This window comes from Heloderma suspectum, chromosome 5 (genome assembly GCF_057233095.1).
Source record: "Heloderma suspectum isolate Gila_16-S chromosome 5, 16-S_ref, whole genome shotgun sequence".
In the NCBI taxonomy this organism is placed as follows: Eukaryota; Metazoa; Chordata; class Lepidosauria; order Squamata; family Helodermatidae; genus Heloderma; species Heloderma suspectum.
Genome location: NC_139462.1, coordinates 139,703,444 through 139,725,876, shown reverse-complemented (window position 1 = coordinate 139,725,876; position 22,433 = coordinate 139,703,444). Strand labels below are relative to the sequence as shown.

The following is a 22,433-nucleotide window of genomic DNA, read 5'->3' as shown; positions in this document are numbered from 1 at the left end:
TTCCCCAGACAGCAGTGCTGGTTGGGGAATGCTTGGAGTTTTAGGACTTTTTTCTGACTAAACTTACATAGGATTGCATCCTTACTGTGCAATCCTGTCTTTGGGTTACACCAGCTAGACCAGCTAGCAAAACCCCTTATGCTGGCATAACTCTAGATTATGATAGTATAGGTTATTTACAATGGTGCAGGGATGTTCTTATACCTGTGTAATCTAAAGTCCACGTAAATCCTACAAAGCATAACTGCTGGCGTAACAAGGAAGAAATGGATTTGGGGCATGACAAGGGAGGATTAGAGGAGGGGAATTAGGGTGGGGCAGAAGAGTCCCTCCACCATTGGAGTGGATTGAGCATCCTGGTACGGCCTGTGGAAAGCTCGGCAAGTGTAGGGTTATCGCCAGCAGTGTTTCTGCTGGCGGTAGAAACAAAGACCCCTTCATGGATCACTGCCTTGTTGTGGCGAAGGGGCTTGCGTAACTCAGTGAAGCCATAAGCTATGCCGTGCAGGGCCACCCAAGACGGACAGGTCATGGCAGAGAGTTCTGACAAAATGTGGTCCACTGGAGAAGGAAATGGCAACCCACTCCAGTATTCTTGCCAAGAAAACCCCATGGAACGTATCACAAGGCTAAAAGAGATGACGCCGGAAGATGAGCCCCTCAGGTCGGAAGGTGTCCAATATACTACTGGGGAAGAGCAGAGGGTATTTCCAAGTAGCGCCAGAAAGAGTGAAGCAGCTGGGCCAAAGCCGAAAGGACACTAAGCTGTGGATGTGTCTGGTGGTGAAAAGAAAATCCGATGCTGTAAAGAACAATTTTGTTTAGGAACCTGGAATGTCAGATCAATGAATCAAGGTAAGCTGGAGGTGGTCAAACATGAGATGGCAAGATTGAACATCGACATCTTGGGAATCAGCGAACTAAAATGGACAGGCATGGGCGAATTTAATTCAGGTGACCATCATATCTACTACTGTGGGCAAGAATCCCTTAGAAGAAATGGAGTAGCACTCATAGTCAACAAAAGGGTGGGAAAAGCAGTACTGGGGTACAATCTTAAAAACGATAGAATGATCTCAGTACGAATCCAAGGCAAACCATTCAACATCACAGTAATTCAAGTCTATGCCCCAACCACTGAGGCCGAAGAAGCTGAGGTTGATCGGTTCTATGAAGACCTACAACACCTTCTAGAACTAACACCAAAAAAAGATGTCCTCTTCATCATAGGGGATTGGAATGCTAAAGCAGGAAGTCAAGAAATCACCGGGATAACAGGCAGGCATGGCCTTGGTGTACAAAATGAAGCAGGACAAAAGCTAATGAAGTTTTGCCAAGAGAACACGCTGATCATAGCAAACACTCTTTTCCAACAGTACAAGAGACGACTCTACACATGGACATCACCAGATGGTCAATATCGAAATCAGATTGATTATGTCCTTGCAGCCAAAGATGGAGAAGCTCTATAAAGTCAGTAAAAACAAGACCTGGAGCTGACTGTGGCTCAGATCATGAGCTGCTTCTTGCAAAATTTTGGCTTAAATTGAAGAACGTAGGGAAAACCACTAAACCATTCAGGTATGACCTAAATCATATCCCTTATGAATATACAGTGGAGGTGAGGAATAGATTTCAGGGATTAGACCTGATAGACAGAGTGCCTGAGGAACTATGGACGGAGGTCCGTAACATTGTTCAGGAGGCAGCAGCTAAATCCATCCCAAAGAAAAAGAAATGCAAGAAAGCCAAGTGGCTGTCTGATGAGGCTTTACAAGTAGCTGAGGAAAGAAGGGAAGCGAAAAGCAAGGAAGAAAGGGGAAGATATATCCCACTGAATGCAGAGTTCCAGAGAATAGCAAGGAGAGACAAGAAGGCCTTCTTAAATGAACAATGCAAAGAAATTGAGGAAAACAACAGAATGGGAAAGACTAGAGATCTCTTCAAGAAAATTGGAGATATCAAGGGAACATTTTGTGCAAAGACAGGCATGATAAAGGACAAAGAAGGCAGGGACCTAACAGAAGCAGATGAGGTTAAGAAGAGGTGGAAAGCATACACAGAAGAACTATACAGGAAAGATCTGAATGTCCCTGATAGCCATGATAGTGTGCTCACTGAACTTGAGCCTGGCATCCTAGAGAGTGAAGTCAAGTGGGCCTTAGGAAGCATTACTAACAACAAAGCTAGTGGAGATGACAGTATTCCAGCTGAGCTATTTAAAATCCTAAAAGATGATGCTGTTAAAGTGCTGCATTCAATATGCAAACAAATTTGGAACACTCAACAATGACCGCAAGACTGGAAAAGGTCAGTTTACATTCCAATTCCAAAGAAGGGCAACGCCAAAGAGTGTTCAAACTACCGCACAATTGCGCTCATTTCACATGCCAGCAAGGTGATGCTCAAAATCCTACAAGCTAGGCTTCAGCAGTATGTGAACCGAGAACTACCAGAAGTACAAGCTGGGTTTCGAAGAGGCAGAGGAACTAGAGATCAAATCGCCTACTTTCGCTGGATCATGGAGAAAGCAAGAGAATTCCAGAAAAACGTCTATTTCTGCTTCATTGACTATACTAAAGCCTTTGATTGTGTGGATCACAACAAACTGTGGCAAATTCTGAAAGAGATGGGAGTAGCAGACCACCTTACCTGTCTCCTGAGAAACCTCTACGAGGGTCAAGAAGCAACAGTAAGAACCAGACATGGAACAACCTAGTGGTTCAAAATTGGGAAAGGAGTACGACAAGGCTGCATATTGTCACCCTGGTTATTTAACTTATATGCAGAGTACATCATGAGAAACGCCGGGTTGGATGAATCACAGGTCGGAATTAAGATTGCTGGGAGAATTATCATCAACCTCAGATATGCAGACGATACCACCCTAATGGCAGAAAGCGAAGAGGATCTCAAGAGCCTCTTGTTGAGGGTGAAAGAGGAGAGTGCAAAAGCTGGTTTGAAACTCAACATTAAAAAAACTAAGATCATGGCATCTGGCCCCATCACTTCCTGGCATATAGAAGGGGAAGAAATGGAAGCAGTGACAGATTTTACTTTCTTGGGCTCCAAGATCACCGCAGATGGTGACTGTAGCCATGAAATTAAAAGACGCTTGCTCCTTGGGAGGAAAGCTATGGAAACCTAGACAGCATAGTAAGAAGCAGAGACATCACCTTGCCGCCAAACGTCCGTCTAATCAAAGCTATGGTTTTCCCAGTACAACATATGGCTGTGAGAGCTGGACTATAAGGAAGGCTGAGCGCCGAAGAATTGATGCTTTTGAACTGTGGTGCTGGAGAAGACTCCTACGGGTCCCCTGGACTGCAGGGAGGTCAAATCAGTCAATCCTAAAGGAAATCAACCTTGACTGCTCATTGGAAGGACAGATACTGAAGCGGAAGCTCAAATATTTTGGCTACCTAATGTGAAAAGAAAACTCTCTGGAAAAGACTCTGATGCTGGGAAAGCCTGAAGGCCAAAGGAGAAGGGGACGGCAGAGGATGAGATGGCTAGATAGCATCACCGATGCAATGAATATGAACTTGAGCACACTCCGGGAGAGAGCGCAGGACAGGAAGGCCTGGTGTGCTATGGTCCATGGGGTCACGAAGAGTCGGACACGACTGAACGACTGAACAACAACAAAGAAACCAAGTATTGTGAGGTGGCCTTGTTCCTTTGAGAGGATCCTGGATTGGGTCTCTCACCTGTGCCAGCCTCACCTATGGCAGGGAGAAGCTGGTGTAGGAAATTTCCTTTCCATTAATTTCAGTGGGAGGGAATTCCCTTTTCAGAAGAAGAAGAAGATGCTGATGCTGCTCCACCAGGAAATAAAAGTAATACTATCCCACCTCCTGCCCTTGCTGGTGAGAGCTGGCAGAACTTTGAAAGCAGTGGATTAGGATTCTCCATTAGTCTGGCTCCTATCCTTCCGTAGGGCAAAGTTGCACCTCCAACCTCTCTTGCTGGTGTAAAGTTAGCAGTTTTGAATGTCTGTTACCATTGCTACACTATCTCTTGTTTCTATTAGTATCATTTTGCTTTCGCCTTACTGCTGGTAGTGCATAGGATTGTAGCTACATTACACAGATGTTATGTTACTTTTGCCTACTGGCATAGTATGATTATAGGACTGAACTGCCTATATGTTCATTGTTAATATTTCCGTTTTTCTTTGCTTGTGGCACACTACTGTATGTTTTATCAAGGGCTGTATAAAATGCATGCTAGGAGTGCTTTATTATAGGGAATCATGCTATACTGCTGAACATCAGACTAGCAGCTTCTCCACACGGGGCTTTTATCCTGCTATTGAGATTGGTTGCTCATGGAAGTTTGCATGAAGTCATCAACCTCCAGGGTGTCTCCCGCACTAAATGACCTTTATCCCATTTATTCAAAGATTGGAGATAATGAAATATCATATGACAGTGCCTTGAGTTCCCCCATGAAAAGTGGAAATCCTGCAATAAGAGGAGCTAGACCACAGCGCAGCCATCTAGTGGCTGTATAATGAAACATGTAGAACAAATAACAATGCAGATAAAAGGGGAAAACGGGGGGGGAGCACTTGTAAAGGGAGCCTGTTGCGATCCTACATTTAAAACCTAAGCAGAAAGCCCCAGTGAAGTTGTGGGATCTTAGCCTGGTGTAGAAATGCTCTAGAGGACCTTCATAACCCTTAGAAATTAGAACCCCACATATATATGGCTTTATAGTTATTATTCATTAATATTTAATTTCACAATGTTAATATTTTTGATATGTTTTTATTTGTAGAATCACAGAGATTTGTTTTATCTGATGATGGTAGCTTGGAGATGTATAATATTAAGGGCAGTGACTCTGGAGGTTATACTTGCAAAGTGAACTATATATACAATGGTGATCAACTGACTACAGAAATCCATTTCATGATCTATGGTAAGTAATGTTTTAGTAATATTGATTTCTAAATTTATATTGTTTTGTAGCTATGACATTCATTTGTGAAAGATTCAGGAACTCATTTGCATGAAAAGCAAAAAAAGTAGAAGAGAGTAGTAGAATAGGGCATTTCACTTGTACAAATCCACAAGTTGCGAGCCCACAAGGAATTGCTGGGGCTAGGTGAGCAGGACGATGCTTATCTGCATCTGAACCTGAACAGAATATTGTGGGTGAGGATTTTTTCTCTTTCTCTGCAATGAATAGGAGAATTGGAGGGGGGGGGATTGGGGCTGGAAAATGCCCAACTGCATGCCCAACCCTTATTTCATCCTTCCTTCCAGGATACTTTAAGCTGTTGGGGGTCTTTGGATGGATGGAAGAGAGGAATCACTTTACCACTGAACCTGATTCATGCCTCAGGAGCCGTAAAAGCTTATTGCATCCTGAACCAATGGGAATTAGGTTTGGAGGATGCATGCCTCCTGGTGCACATGCCTAAATCCCCATACCCTCAAGGTTGCTATAAATTGTTAACAGCAGTCTGGCCAATTTCCTCCCCAACTTTCTCTTCTCCCCACTCTCCTCAACATTCCTTGGCTCATGGAGGGATCCATCCAGATTTGTTAAACCACAAACTGGAAAACTCTGGTATGTTGGATTGTATTCTGGACATTTATATCCCACCTTTCTTCTATTATCAAGGTGGCATGCATGCGCATTCCCAGGTTTCCCCCATCCAAGCAATGCCGAGACCCAGGTCTGCTTAACTTCAGCAAGGTGGCTGAATCATACAAATTAGAATTTGAAACCAGAACAAAGGTCTGATCATGCTCTGTCCTCATTGGGCTGTTATGGGGTGGCGGGGTGGGATTGCCCCATAGGGTTTTTCCCCTGAAAGAATTGTTTGTACTTTGCAAAAGTACTTTGAACTTTTTTTTGTACTTTCCCCTGAGCCTGCAGATGCCTCCCTCTTGTATACGGATGGTGCTGTTTTAGCTATGGAAGGATTGGTACTCCCGCATGTTGCTAATATAGGGAATGATATACAGACCCAACCCGCTACAGTTTTGTTTAAGGCAGTCAGCAGAATCAGATGGGGAAAATAAGCAAGAGTTTACATTTTGACTCCATGTTCCAGCCAGGCCCATGGGCTTCTGCTCCTGTCCTGCTGCCTGTGCCACTTGTGGTACCCATAGCCTTAGTGGTTGGGGGACGGTATCTGTAGGAAAGTCTGCTTCCATTTGAACTTGGTAAGTTAAATCTGATAATGCCCCCACCCACCCTGGGTCATGTCCTCCACAGAGGTGATATTTACCCTGTGGAATGCTCTTTCAGTAGTGAACTCTTTCAATAGGCCACATCCCTCCTGAGTTTAAATGGCAGGTGAAAGCCTTTTCCCCCTTGACTATTTAATTTGGGGTAAGTGTGCTTCTGTTGATGTAATTTGGGCTTCTTCTTTTTACTCCTGTCTGCTTACATATTTGAAATGTTTTTATTTTACTGATTTTTTATTTTGTTGTTTTCTTAAATTATGTACCCTCTTGAGTGCTACATAGCAGAAAGGTAGATTAGACACTTTAAACATAAACAAAAATATATACCTTTGCTTTTTTATAATTTAGCTAGGATTGTGCTATAAGTATTTACACTACTTATATGCTGCAAAATAACAGTGTTCTTTGGGTGGCTTACAACAATAAAACATTAAAATACAATAACACTCAATGAAACAACAAAATGCAACATAAACATTTCAACAATAGGTCATAAAATAAAATACCCAGCATCACTAAAAGTACACAGCAGATCTAAAATTCATCCAATTTAAAACTGCATGAATCTAAACAATCTGGGAAAATAAAAGGTTCTTCATCGGGGGCTGGAAAAAATATAAAGAAGGCATGAGTTGGGCGGGGGCAGGGGGGAAATCCATAGCCAAGGTGTCACCACCAAAAAGGCCTTTTCCACAGTAACCACCTAGCGCACCTCACTTGGCAGGAACGTCTGGAGATACGCCTCTGACAATGATCTTAGGGTCTGGGTAGGTGGTGGGAGGAGGCGATCCTTCAGGTAACCTGGTCCCAAGCCATTAAGGGTCTTAAAGATCAAACCCAGCACTTTTAATTGTGCCCAGAAATGGCCTGGCAGCCAGTGCAGATTATAAAGCAGTAGAGTAATATGTTCTAATCACCCAGTCCTCATTAATAAAGTTGCAGCCTTATTCTGGACTAGTTGGAGTTTCTGGGTTGTTTTCAAAGGCTGTCCCATATAGCATTACAGTAGTCCAGATGTGAGGTTAACAGAGAATAGGTAAGTGAAGCAGGGCTATCTCCATTCATATAGGAACGTAGTTAGCATATTGGCTGAAGCTGGCCACCAAATGCCTCTAATGACAATGCTGGATCTACCAGCACCCGCAAACTGCAAAACTGATCCTTTAGGGGAAGTGATCCTTTGTTGTTGTTGTTCAGTCATATCCGACTCTTCATGACCCCATGGACCATAGCATGCCAGGCCTTCCTGTCCTGCGCTCTCTCCCGGAGCATGCTCAAGTCCATATTCATTGCATCAGTGATGCTATCTAGCCATCTCATCCTCTGCCGTCCCCTTCTCCTTTTGCCTTCAGGCTTTCCCAGCATCAAGGTCTTTTCCAGAGAGTTTTCTCTTCGCATTAGGTGGCCAAAATATTTGAGCTTCCGCTTCAGTATCTGTCCTCCCAATGAGCACTCGGGGTTGATTTCCTTTAGGATGGACTGATTTGACCTCCTTGCAGTCCAGGGGACTTGTAAGAGTCTTCTCCAGCACCACAGTTCGAAAGCATCGATTCTTCGGTGCTCAGCCTTCCTTATAGTCCAGCTCTCACAGCCATACATTACTACTGGGAAAACCATAGCTTAGATTAGACAGACTTTTGTCGGCAAGGTGATGTCTCTGCTTCTTACTATGCTGTCTAGGTTTCCAAAGCTTTCCTCCCAAGGAGCAAGCATCTTTTAATTTCATGGCTACAGTCACCGTCTGCCGTGATCTTGGAGCCCAAGAAAATAAAATCTGTCACTGCTTCCATTTCTTCCCCTTCTATATGCCAGGAAGTGATGGGGCCAGATGCCATGATCTTAGTTTTTTTAATGTTGAGTTTCAAACTAGCTTTTGCACTCTCCACTTTCACCCTCAACAAGAGGCTCTTTAGATCTCTTCGCTTTCTGCCATTAGGGTGGTATCATCTGCGTATCGGAGGTTGTTGATAATTCTCCCGGCAATCTTAATTCCAACCTGTGATTCATCCAACCCGGCGTTTCTCATGATGTACTCTGCATATAAGTTAAATAAGCAAGGTGACAACATGCAGCCTTGTCATACTCCTTTCCCAATTTGGAACCAATCGGTTGTTCCATGTCTGGTTCTTACTGTTGCTTCTTGACCCCCGTAGAGGTTTCTCAGGAGACAGGTAAGGTGGTCTGATACCCCCATCTCTTTCAGAATTTCCCACAGTTTGTTGTGATCCACACAATCAAAGGCTTTAGCGTAGTCAATGAAGCAGAAATAGACGTTTCTCTGGAATTCTCTTGCTTTCTCCATGATCCAGTGAATGTTGGCGATTTGATCTCTAGTTCTTCTGCCTCTTTGAAACCCAGCTTGTACTTCTGGTAGTTCTCGGTTCGCATACTGCTGAAGCCTAGCTTGTAGGATTTTGAGCATCACCTTGCTGGCATGTGAAATGAGCGCAATTGTATGGTAGTTTGAACACTCTTTGGCGTTGCCCTTCTTTGGAATTGGAATGTAAACTGACCTTTTCCAGTCTTGTGGCCACTGTTTAGTGTTCCAAATTTGTTGGCATACTGAGTGCAGCACTTTAACATCATCATCTTTTAGGATTTTAAATAGCTCAGCTGGAATACTGTCATCTCCGCTAGCTTTGATGCTTCCTAAGGCCCACTTGACTTCACTCTCTAGGATGCCAGGCTCAAGTTCAGTGAGCACACTATCATGGCTATCAGGGACATTAAGATCTTTCCTGTATAGTTCTTCTGCGTATTCTTTCCACCTCTTCTTAATCTCATCTGCTTCTGTTAGGTCCCTGCCTTCTTTGTCCTTTATCATGCCCGTCTTTGCACAAAACGTTCTCTTGATATCTCCGATTTTCTTGAAGAGATCTCTAGTCTTTCCCATTCTGTTGTTTTCCTCGATTTCTTTGCATTGTTCATTTAAGAAGGCCTTCTTGTCTCTCCTTGCTATTCTCTGGAACTCTGCATTCAGTGGGATATATCTTCCCCTTTCTCCCTTGCTTTTCACTTCCCTTCTTTCCTCAGCTACTTGTAAAGCCTCCTCAGACAGCCACTTGGCTTTCTTGCATTTCTTTTTCTTTGGGATGGATTGAGTTGCTGCCTCTTGAACAATGTTACGCACCTCCGTCCATAGTTCCTCAGGCACTCTGTCTATCAGGTCTAATCCCTGAAATCTATTCCTCACCTCCACTGTATATTCATAAGGGATATGATTTAGGTCATACCTGAATGGTTTAGTGGTTTCCCCTACGTTCTTCAATTTAAGCCGAAATTTTGCAAGAAGCAGCTCATGATCTGAGCCACAGTCAGCTCCAGGTCTTGTTTTTACTTGGACTTATATTTGGATATCTGTTCTGCTTTTACTGAGGTTTATGTGTAACCTACTCTTTTTCTCTTTTTTTCTCCCTAGAATATTGTAATATTTGAAACTGAGGATTTTAGAATATGTTGTTATATTTTTAATTTTGGGGGGTTTGATCGGTTTTTTGTTTTTGTTTTTTTTAAACTCACAATAAAAATTGATTAAAAACTTTATGCTGTTGTATATAAAGAACATTCAATAAATTCAAGTTTTAAAAATATTTATGCAAGAAATGTAGGTAATAAACTTGGAAGAAACTAGAATGGTGCACCTTGGGATCACCGCCCCCACTTTTATAGGGATAACAGAAACCTGGTGGAACAATAACCATGGCTGAAATGCCTGCATTGAAGTATTGAGGTGAGGCTCTTGGGAGAGGGCATTCCACAGATGGGGTACCATCACTGAAAAGGCCCTCTGTCTTGTAGCCTCTTGCCTCATTTCGTGGGGGCACCTGGAGGATGGCTTCACCTGATCATCTTAGTGTCCAGGTAAGTAAATATGGGAGGAGATGCTCCTCCAGGTAACCTGGCCCCAAATAATGTAGGGATTTAAGAGATAAAGCCAGCAATTTGAAATGGGTCTGGAAACAGCCTGGCAGCCCGTGCAGATCTCAAAGTACTGGCAAAATATTATTACATCACCCAGTCTTGCTTGGTCCCCTTCAGTGGGAGGTTCTCTGTGACCCCCACTTTGCAGAAATGAAAAAATGCAGAGAGAGAGAGAGAACCGTAAAGAGGGGGATTCCAGAAACAGCTCAATAACTGAGTGTGCACAGTTGTTAGAGAATGCTAACTGTCTGTTGGGGGGGGGGGGAACAAAACCAGGGAGAAGCGGAACGGATGAAGTATTGTAGAGGAGGGCACAGGCCTCCTCTACAACTTTTTTGTTGCAATTCCCACTTGTCTTCTGTGCATGTTTTATATGTGTGTGGGTGGGAGTGCAGGGGTAAATATAACTGCTTTTAAACTTTGTTTTTAATTCATTACAGTCACAGACCAGCCACTAGGAATACAAAATATGAGCCAAGCTAACTAATTCAGTACCAGCTACAAATACAAAGCATACATAGAATAACAGGTTCAGATCATACTAGCTTCAATGACATTATCTATTAGTATTGGCTAACACTAAGATGAACTGTAATAAGATTTAACCTTTGATTCCTAATAGAACATGTGTGGGCACAGAATTTTGCCACCTTAAAAGTTAGTTTCTTAGTAAAGACTGAAAGAAGATGGGAGGAGTAAAACTTATTAGATCTGCCTGGGAGTTTTATTAAAATCAGGGCAATATACTGGGAGCAAATGTCCTTATAATATAAGACATGTCCAGTTGTTTCTACCATGCCTGTCTGAGAGGAGCAAACACATCGAGAGTGTGGGATTCATGGGCATCTCCCTTCCAGAAGAGCTGATGGTAAGACATTAATATGAGCCAGGATAAAGGCTCTGCAATATTTGGGGGTTTCCAGAGCATAAAGGTAATATGTGGGAGCAAAGTTTTTATTGTGATTACCAGCTGTCAGATAGTAGTGAGACTTTGCTCTGTCTTCCTGTAAGGCTACATCCCAGATCCATTGCTTGATTATTTCTTTAGCTCTTGAAAATCCCAGGTATAATAAGATGGGGGCGGGTGGAGAGTTCATACCACAGTAATTTCTCCTCAAAAGCTCTTGCCCAACTAAAGGAGAAATTATCTGATAGGATCGATGTCAGGGTGGAAACTGAGCCGATAGAACCCCAGAGCAGTTCTGATTCTGAGGAGGATCAGCAATCCGTGGGAGAGGAGCCAGCTCATCCCTCACAGGCACAGCAGCTGGCAGAGATTCCTTCTGCCGGCATTCCTGAGATAGATAGTGATCCTAGCAGTGAGAAAGTGCGGGAGTGGGGCTTGCTAGACGCTCGACGCAGACGCACGGAGCGACGAGTGATGGAGGGCGCAGAAAGGAGGCATAGCGCCCATTTGGCACGCAAGCAACAGCCGCTTCCCGTGGACCCAAGGGAAAGAGGGAGGATCTCTCCCTAGCCCATAAGTTCAGGGTCTTTGAGTGATTCTCCTTCAAACGGGGATCAACTGCCTACCCGGAGCATAGGCTACTCTGCTGTTCATTGCTTAGTTGCTGGTGATTAGCATCTGAAATAGTCATTAAGTTATAAAAGGATTAAAGCCTTGAAAAGAATCCTTTCATCTGTGTCTTGACTTGGCTATTGGAGTGTACTGAAAGCAGCTGCTAGGGCGCTCCTGACAATCAGAAAGGCTAGTCCAGAAGGGATAAGATTTAATTTAAACCAGTAGTTAATTACATGGAGCCAGGCACGTACTTCAAGTGGAACCATACCAAATTCCACTGTAATCAGGGCATTAGGAAGACAGCGTGGTACACCAAGGTTAGTCCTCAAAAACTTGGACTGAATTGCTTCCAGGGAGCAGAACTCTTTATATATGCACAGTTGTGATCCATACATAACTTGGGCTATTAAATTGCCCTGGAAGACTTTTATCACAGATGAGTTATGTGAGCCTCTTTTAGGAAAAAAAAAAAAAAGACCCTAACAATAGTGGCAGCAGTTCTTTGGGTATTCCCACTTTTAAACTCATCCCTGGAGGAAAGCTGATAGGAGCTGGAGAGCATCTGTTTGGGGATGAATGGTCAGATCTAGGGGATGAGGGTGAAAACGTTTCTGATCATCCCGATGAGGATGGGATAAAACTAGGGAATGAGCACAAAATGGGATATGTAAGCCAATAGGAGGCCACACATGCCAGAGACATTTGGAGAGGAAAACCATCTGTGGTGTTTATAGGCTATTGCTAGAAGCCTCTGAGCTAAGATGAGGGAGCTGGAGAGCTTAGTTTTAAAAGATGTAGACTGGGTTCACACAACATGACAACCCATCATAGGCAGCCAGCCACAGTTGCTAATCATATCACCTGAACACAGAGTGCTTTCTATGGGGTGGCTTATTTTTCAGCAACAAGCTATGGCGAGAACCCATGGCTTATTGTAGGGTTATTTTTACCCATGATGGGTTATCATATTCTCTGAAGCTAGGAGAGCAATTTTATTGTGGGTTGCAGTTGTTAAGGGAATATCCAAGGCAGTTTAGGTTGAACAGTCAGAAATTTATTAATGCACATCACAGCTGTGGGAGAGACAGACGAAACGGTGTCTCCCTAAAAAAAAGAAACACGATGCATTTATTCAGACTGAAAGTTGGAGAACAACAAAAACACACTACGCATACCAATTAGTACTCAGCAACAGTCTTATCAGCACAGTGGCCTTCTTATCTTTAGGGATGAGTTACTTTGGTGAATAGGAATGTCTTGCTAATGAGCAAGTTACAATTACCTTCTCATGGTCAGACACACACACACACTCACTCACTCACTCTCAGTCCCATTAAGCACCTCGTCTGAACCAAACTATTTACAAGGCTTAGTCAGGCCTGCCTTCACAGTCCCCCCTTTGAGCCTATCACGCTCACCATCTATGCTTGTATTGTTATCGGTTGTTCAATCTCTTTTTCACATTTCTCTTTGCATTCTACTGACTATCTAGTGCAGTTCAGCTTTATGCATAGTTTTTGTAAGAAATCTGATACAACATTTAATCAAAGCAATGGTTACCTGGAAGAAAACAATACAAACAACAATTATGTGTATTACATCGTACATCTTGCTAGGTGGCTGTTTCTGGTAGATCTAGGTAATAGGGTTTAGTCATTTTAGTCTCATTTTGTGGGATTGGGATTATTGGTATGCTTCCATGAGCATGGACTGCCACGTGGCTGCAGATCTAGCAGTTGGATACATTTAAGTCTACTTGAATCTTGTTCGCTACTTTCAGGAAAGTGTTCTTTGCTTTCATGCAACTGAAGATGTCAAGCAGGAGAAGGATGCAGGTGGCCGCATCACGCGAACATGCCTCTGATGGATGATGAGACAACTCTTCACTAACAGGAGCTAGGCTCACTGCTAGGCTTATGCTCACCTCGCCAGCAAGTGCTTGGCTCATTAACAGTCTTTTAGAGGTGGCTATTTTGTAATCCAGAGGAGGCCAAAGTGCCCAAAGTCTCACAGATCTTTGTGAAGATCTCACAAAATAGCAGGAAAAAGGGCAACAAGTCAGCACCATGATGGCAACCAGAGATATTCTTCTCTTTCTGGGTCCAAAATGACTCAAAGGGCTGATGAACTCTGTGTTAGGGCACATCCAACGTTGTCTGGATCTGGGGCACATTGTCTCCAGGGGGCAACACTTTCTTGCAGGGGATGTGGGGATCCAGGTAGGCTGTCTTTGCAGCTTCATGGTGGTTTGGATGGTCAACAGCACCTGATGGGGTCTTTTCCAGTGAGGCTCAAGGGAAGATTTCTTCTGATGGACTTTGATGTAGACTCAATCTCTAGGCTATAGGTTGTGACACTGTATCATAGGAACATCTGGAAACACTTTTTAACCTGTGACTGGAAAGCCTTCACACACTTCATTAATGCTTGGGAATAGTTCAACACAGTCATCACTTCAATGCAAGTTAGTAAGATGTTATTTAATAGGTGCTGAAGATGGGAGTCTCATGGGTCTTCCTATAAGGATCTCAGGGGGACTGAGTCCAGTCTGTCGGTGCAAAGTGGCACACATGCTCAGCAGGGCCAAAGTGAGAGCATCAGGCCATTTAAGTCCAGTCTTAGCACAGGTTTTGGCTAATTTGTTCTTTAAGATTCAATTCTTTTTTCTACCAGCTCTGCTGGCTGGGGATGGTAGGGACACTGGAAATGCTGTTGAATTTGAAGAGATTTGTACACACAACCACTAATACATATTTAAAAGAATAAAATTTCTTCATTTGAATGAAATCTATTTGTATGTTAAAAGAAAGCATACACATCTCTTAATTCTCAGTTCAGTCACTCTGGTTTCCAGGGGAGTGACGGGGCATCGTACTTCGAGGCTGGCTATCTGAGCAGGAGGTGCACTTTCTTTCTCTCAGGTCAGAACAGATAACAGGGTAATTCACTCAGGATTCTATAGAGTAAGTCTCACTAAGTTAGAAAACTGTCAGAAAGTACACACATTGCTGGCCCCCCTTCACCAAGGCCTTTCTCTTTTGGCAGCAAAATAATTTTTCTCACAGTAAGAAAGAAGCATTCCCTATAACTTAGAAGGTATACAGTGTGAAGAGCGAGTACGATGCATTGTTTTAGCTTCTCTTAGTAGCAAAAAGCGTGGCTTTCCCTGTATGTGAATATAACTATGAGAACAAACTCTAAAATCATGAAAATTGCCAACTTTTTTTTTAGCATATCAGAGTACTTGTGCTATTGATTACTGCATTATTACCGCATATGATTCTGGGCAAATTTACACCTGACTGCTTGCTATTTTCCTGAAACTAAATTTAATACACTCCTCCCTTAATTCTCACAGATTCTATATGCAGTTGTTTATTAAGCAATTAAAACAAATCATTTATCATTAAGCTTGCTAGGCTACATACAAAGCAAAAAGACAAAGCAAGAGAATAAGAACAACACAACGGGACAATGCACAACACATAGGATTTCAAATCTACTGTTACTTCAGTGTACAAATATATCTCCCCAGTGATTTTTAATAAAAGTTTACACTTGCTCAGACCACTTTAAAATCTCGTTCTCATCTTGACAGCATCATTCTAGCACATGCAGCATCTCTCAACTAACATTCAGTTTAGTTTGCATTTTCTTCTTTGTGAAGTAACACTTAGTGGTACACACAGAAGGTTGAGCTCAAGCTACAATACATGTTCAAACACATTAGCTAATACATGACCATACAGACAATCCTCAGCCAACACTCATTCTCTATTGCCAGTCACACACAGTCATTGCATCTTGATTTTTACATGGGAGAAGATGCTGTGACAAGCTGCTGTTGTAACTTTCAAGTGGCATATAGGACAATCTGTCTAGCAGACTCAAAGAACAGGCATTTGATGACTAAGAGGAGTAAAAAACTCACACTTCCACATGGCACGAACAATAGCCACAAATACAGATATAAGGACATTTTCTCTAAAAGCAAAAACAAAGTTTCTGAGTGCATTATGCAACATGCTTGATCTAAATCATTGTAGCAACTTCACCTCTTAGGGGATTAACTCGATTGATTCCACCCTTATCTGCTACTACAAGGTGGCGAAGAAGGACCATGGGTGCTACCAGGCGGCCATCTGGGGAGCACCACAAATGGTCAGTGTATTGAGAACAACCAGTCAGTCTCCACTTTTCTTTTTCAACATTTGGGCCTGATTTTGGAGTTGTGCACCATCTTCAAAAGTTACCATGGGAGACTGGTTTATTACTGAAAGGAATAAGGCAGTAGCCCTAGAGAGGGCAAAGACTTCTGCCACTTACAGTATGGGAAGTACAGACAGCATGTCTTTTCAGTATTTGTTTGACTAAACCCATCTACAAAATACACACAATCTACATTAGTCAGTGGCTCAGAAGGATCAGGCAGCAAAGAAGCAGGATTTAGAGTGGAACAACATCACGCTGTAATATAACTGCTAGAGAGAAGCAAAATTTCATACATGAAGAGGTGTGATTGAGATAGGTGCAGAGTCTTTGTTTTAAGTAGAAGAGCTGCTACTGAGTGAGGTACACAAAGAATTAAAGGAAAACTTAACACAATATTTTCAGAGGCTTGAACAAGGAGGGCAGCGGCTGCAGAATCAAGGAAAGTACTGTAATATGTCACTAGTCAGTTCTTATTTCTATGCTTTTAGGTAAGCACACTAAGAGCACAATATAAATTTTTTCATAACAGAAGAGAGTGAATGGAATAATTAGGAGGCCCAAGTTGTTTTAGAACAATGCTTGTTTTGGAGCAGTGGAAGCAGATTCAGCTTCGGAAGACCAGGAAAGTGGCTCAGGAATATCTAAATATACTCTGTCAGGGAACAAAGATAGTGCAGCCAAGTTTACACAAAAGGTCCCTGGTCAATAGAAAGAAACAGGCATTGATGAAGTTATAAACCTCTCAGCTGTCTTAGAAGTTCTAGGGAAGAGGGGGATGTGTGAAGTCTTTCTATCACCAGGCCTGTGAGGACACTTATTTTTCTTATGCTCAACTTTGGCTACAAAAAAATGGCAGCAATTCTAGAATGTTTTTCAACAATGTCTTTAGACAATCTATATAGTCTGCTGTAGCCTCACTTTTGATTTGTTTATAATTGATGGTTTATTTTGTTTTATTTTTTAGCCTAATCAGTTTTCTGCAGACAAATTTCAGGGATTATTCCTAGGTGTCTGATGCACACTTGGTCTCTAGGGAGCTTGTACCATGGCAGGGAGTGAAGGAAAGGTCAGGTCACTCACTGTAATCTCCGTTCATTCAGGAATGATTTATTCAGGAGGGCCGTGCCTTGCCAGCCTGCTCGTACCATGGAAGGAAGAAGGAAAACTCACACAAGGTTCCAGTGACTATAATTTGCTCTGCCCCTTTTTTACCTCAGTTCATACCAGGCAACTCTCGTTCTATTCTTTTCCTTAATTCACACAAGGCAACTCTCATCTGACGCCTTATCCCATGGACCTCTATAACCCTAAAAACAAACAAAACAAAACAAAAAACTAAAACTTACCAAGTGCTTAAATTACTGACTGTCTCTTTAAAGGCAGTATCCCATCAGCCAAGGCAGCATCATCCCACAGGCAGCCTCACACTGAGTCCCAGACTTCAAAAGGTCTCTTACCTTGGTGTGCACTTCTGGTGTGTTCAGTGAACGGTGGTCCAAATTGGTTGGATTCTCCTCAGCATATGGGATCCGAGTCATGGCACCAAATTGTTAAGGAAATATCCAAGGCAGGTTAGGTTGAACAATCAGAAATTTATTAACACATATCACAGCTGTGGGAGAGACAAACAAAATGGTGTCTCCCTAAAAAAAAGAACAACAACACACACACGTTGCATTTATTCAGACTGAAAGTTGGAAAACAAAGAATGCTTCTTCCTGGTCTCTGTACATCACACATATGGGCTCTGTTGCTGTGCAGAGCCTTGATTCAGGAAACTTCTGTAGCTGAGGAACATGTTTGTTTGTTTGTTTTTGGCGGGAATCCTCCCCCACTGTCCACTGTACATGTCCCTGCAGGTTCCCGCCCATTCCCTCAGTTCTCTTTCGACTGCCGTAGTGGTTACCTTGTTGGGAACGTCTTCCAATCGAATTGATTGTTTTTCTTCAATCGCTGAGGCTCTGTCCTTCTTTTTCTTTGTTTTTATTCCGCCTGTTCTTTTCTTCCTAGCGTTTTCCTAGCGTTCACGATCATTGATCGCTATCTGCCTTAGGCGGATGGCCCCATGGGCCCCCTTTCAAAGGTGTGTACATTGTGGGAGCAAGTTGCCGCCTACGGATGGACACTCTTTGTGTTTATTTTACTTGGGGGAAGCACACATCGTCCAAGCCTGCCACCGCTGTCAGTCTTTTTCCAAGCAGGCTTGCAGAAACCAGGCAGACAAGTTGAAGGCGGCGCTTTGTAAAAAGGCTTTGGAAGCGGTGGACATTCCCAAAGACCAAAGGTCTTGCGGATTGGAGACCTCTCCTATATTGTCAGGCATGGTGTCGCCATGACCAGCATCACCACTACAACCTGCCTTGGCTAAAGAGCACCCAAATCCGCCGACTCCTGGACATTCTTTGTCACTTTCATTGGCAAAAAAGTTGACTAAAAACGTGAAGGCCTCGAAGCATCCAGTAGAGAAGAAGGGGAGAAAAAAGAAAAACAAAGAGAAGGGGGAAGAAAAATCTTCTATCCCACTGCCTCCACCATTGCTAGATTCTCCTATTCTAACAGTCTCAGCGTCGATGTCAGGGTGGAAACTGAGCCCATAGAGCCCCACAGCAGTTCTGATTCTAAGGAAGAACAGCAATCCATGGGAGAGGAGCTTGCTCATCTCTCACAAGCACAGCAGCTGGCAGAGATTCCTCCTGCCAGCATTCCTGGGATAGTGACCCTGGCAGTGAGAGAGCGCTGGAGGGGGGCTTGCTAGATGCTTGGCGCAGACGCAGGAGCGGCGACAGATAGAGGGCACCGAAAGGAGGCGCTCCGCTTGTTTGGCGCTAAAACAACGGTCGCGTCCTGAGGACCCAAGGGAAAGAGGAAGGATCTCTGCTGGTACCGATCACCTCGCTACAGACGAGTATCTATGTCAGAGGATGAGATAAGGGATCTCTCTCCAACACGTTCATGTATTGGTTCTAGGGATGTCGGAGAATTTCTCCACGAATCTCGGGGAGGCTGAATGCCAACGCATTCGGCCCCCCAAAATTGTTGGTGAAATTCTCCGCCCCCCGCCCCCCCCCCGGGATGGGACTTACCTCCCTCAAATGTCCCTCTCGGCGGCGGGTCCCAGCGGCGTTTCGGCGGGGGCGGTGGCCAGTCTTCCGACCAGCTGCCACCACCACCATTACAAAGTAGAGTAAAAAAAAAAAAAACACGTGATAGGCTACGTAACGATTTACGTAGCCTATCACGGCTGACTTTGGAAATCTAGCCGTGATAGGCTACGTAAATCGTTACGTAGCCTATCACGGGTGTTTGTTTGTTTTTTTACATTTTCTTTTTTATTTTGCGGCCGGGGAGACGGGGCGCTTCTCCCCGGCCTAAATTTCGGCCGGGCAAAGCGGGGCGCCTCCCCCCCGGCCTGAATTTTGGCCGGGCGAGGCGGGGCGCCTCCCCCCCCGGCCTGAACTTCGGGGGGAGAACCGAATCGCCTCCCCCCCACCACGAAGCAAGCTGCGGGACCAGGTAAGGGACTTTCGTCCATCCCTAATTGGTTCACTTCTTCGGGTGCAAGCTTACCCTCCGTTAATTCTGAATATCGTGATTCTGCCATGGGATACACTTATTGGGACAAATGGGACTATCGGGACCATGAGAGATACTCTGATTGGATGTGCTATCTAGGTGCTCCTGTCCCTTGGTATTGACCACCTCCATCAGCATCTCAGCCTCCAGTGGATAAAAATTCGCCACCTCCACCACCACCAGTATTGAGGGATTTCCTGCCTCTTCCGGTTCCACCGTGCTCTTCTTCATTGCTCAAGCACCAGGACCAACATCACCTTTCAGTCCCACCACAGAGGCACTCACCCATACCTCCACCACAGGTGCAGGCTCAATGCCAAGAAAAACCCTTCGTGGCCGCCGCAACCTGACCGTCGGACGCCGAGGACTATGAGTCGGATTCGACTTCTTCTGTGCCGCCTTTCATATCTTCCCCTGATGATGTCATTGGTGTCTTGGAGACAGCCTCACCATCAGAAGATATGGGACATTTCACAGACCAAGTCCTTTATATGGCCCAATCATTGGGCATTGAGACCCAACAACCCACAGAGCAATTGCAGGACCCGGTGTTTGACACAGTTTACATGGAGTCTTCAGGGCCAGTAGCAGTACTGTTTCTACCTACCTTGCTACAGACTGTACAGCTTTCATGGAAAGCTCCGTCTTCAATGGCTCCAAGTTCTAAAAGGCTGGAGTTGATGTACAGGGTGCAAGAAAAGGGCACTAGCTTTCTTTTTTTGCACCCAAAACCGAACTCTGTCATCGTAGAGTCTTCGCAAGGGAAATCACAGAAACTACATGCCTCACCACTTGACAAGGAGGGTCGCCATTTAGACTTACTTGGTAGGCGAATTTATTCATCAACGACCTTGGGATTCCGTGTATCTAATTGTCAAGTTATGATGTCTCGATATCAGCTCTTCCTATGGAAGAAAATTGGATCTCTCTGTGACTACTTACCAGACGATCAGTGAGAGTTGGCTATAGTGTTTCAGTCGAAGCCCTGAAACTATCTAAACTACAAATAAACCCAGCTAAGCACCAAACAGATTGCGGGGCAAAGGCCATGGTTGGAGCAGTAGCATGCTTGGTTACATTTGGCTGGCTTGGCCCCCAAGGCCAGGTCGCAGATAGAGGATCTCCCTTTCGATGGAGTGGGGTTGTTCAACTGACAAAGCAATGGACAATGTCCAGAAATGCAATGTCCACTGCAAGAAAAATGAGTTTAGGTTAGATACAGCAGCCATACAAACCATGTAAATGGTCTAGACCACAACCATACTATCCTCTGCAACAGTACATGGATCGTACATCCCAACAACGGCCTTTCTTGCAACAAAGGCACTCTTATGCATCCAACTGCTTCCGTCAAAAGTGAGGGAAGACTGACCAGGGTTCTAAGCGGTGTCTTTGACTTCCATTTTCTTTGTATTCAACCCCCTTTGTCAGGCCCTTTATTTGGATCCCATTTGGTTCATTTTCTCTCCAATTGGGAAAAGATCATGTCAGACACTTGGTTATCATCAAACAAGGATACAGGATCAAATTCGATACCCTCCCTCCCCTCGGTACCGTAAAACATTCGCCGATCACAGATGCGCTGCTATTAGAAGCGGCCTCTCTCCTCCAGAAGGGAGCCATCCAATGGGTGGCACCCAGTCAGCAACCAGATGGGTTTTATTCCAGCTATTTTACAGTACCAAAGAGGGATGGAGGTCTTCGTCCAATCCTAGATCTCTGAAATCTCAATTGCTTTGTTCACACCAGAAAGTTTTGGATGTCTACACTAGTGACCATTCTTCCCCTTTTACAGAAGGGTGTGTGGTTCTCAGTGATTGATCTCAAAGACGCATATTTTCATATAGCGATCCACCCCTCGCATTGGAAGTATCTCCGCTTCACTATTGACCACAACGTTTTTCAGTTTCGGGTCCTGCCATTCAGATTAGCCACAGCTCCAACAGTGTTTACCAAATGTATGGCCACAGTGTGTGCACATCTCAGGACCCAACACATCGAAATATACCCTTATCTAGACGATTGACTAGTTGTGGGCAGTTCCAAAGAGGCTCTGTCTCAGAAGATACTTCTGATATGCAGTCTTCTGTGGGACTTGGGCCTCTGCATCAATGAGGAAAAATCCAAGCTCCAGAAGATTCTCTTCATCGGAGCAATACTGGACTCCAGGGCTGCAAGAGCTTTTCTCCCTCGGGAAAGAGCATTGGCTACCCTTGGTCTTGCCACATCACTAGTTCGACAAAAGAAGGTAATGGCTTGTTGTATTCAGCATCTTCTCGGTTTAATGGCAGCCATGGTGTCAGCAGTGGCGTGGGCTTGCCTACAAATGTGGTTGCTTCAAACGTGGTTCATGCGTGTTTTTTCCAGAACAGAGGATGCACATCGAGTCCTATTGACACCAGATGAAGTCCTGTGATCACTTTTATGGTGGACATCGATAGGGAACCTTTCTCAAGGCATGCCTTTTCTTCAAGAGCTGCCTTCCTGCATTCTCACAATCAACGCTTCACTCCTCAGATGGGGAGCGCACTGCATGTCCCTTCGGACCCAGGGTCTATGGTCCGGATCTGAGAAGAGGGTACATATAAACCATCTAGAACTCCTGGCAGTGTGGAAAGTGTTGAAGGCTTTCAAACTGAATATAATGCATTGCCATGGACAGATCGCATCGGATAACACAGCAGTTGTTTGGTACTTAAGCAAGGGGGAACTCATACACCAGCCTTGATCTCCCTAACTCTGAAAATATACTACTAGGCAATTCACAGAAGAATCTGTCAGCGATACACATCGCAGGGAAGGACAATGTGCTAGCAGATTTGTTGAGCAGGACACCTCAACAGTCTCACGAGTGGCAACTTGCACCCGACATCCTACACTGCCTATTTCAAATGTGGGGACTCCAACAGTAAATCTCTTCACAACTCCAGAGAACACGGTGTACGAGAGCGTCTGCACAAGAGCAGGAATAGAGTCTTGGTCTCACGGGGATGCTTTCC

The 22,433-nt window shown here is 44.1% G+C and overlaps 1 protein-coding gene across 1 annotated transcript in view; it reads left to right on the top strand.

Moving 5' to 3' along the window:
- Positions 1-22,433, top strand: part of LOC146344563 (zona pellucida-binding protein 1-like) — a 50,705-nt gene that overhangs the window by 2,801 nt on the left and 25,471 nt on the right. The window contains exon 2 of the mRNA XM_084857623.1: positions 4,783-4,926. Within this exon, the coding sequence (XP_084713749.1) occupies positions 4,783-4,926 (144 nt within the window). The remainder of the gene's footprint in view (positions 1-4,782; positions 4,927-22,433) is intronic.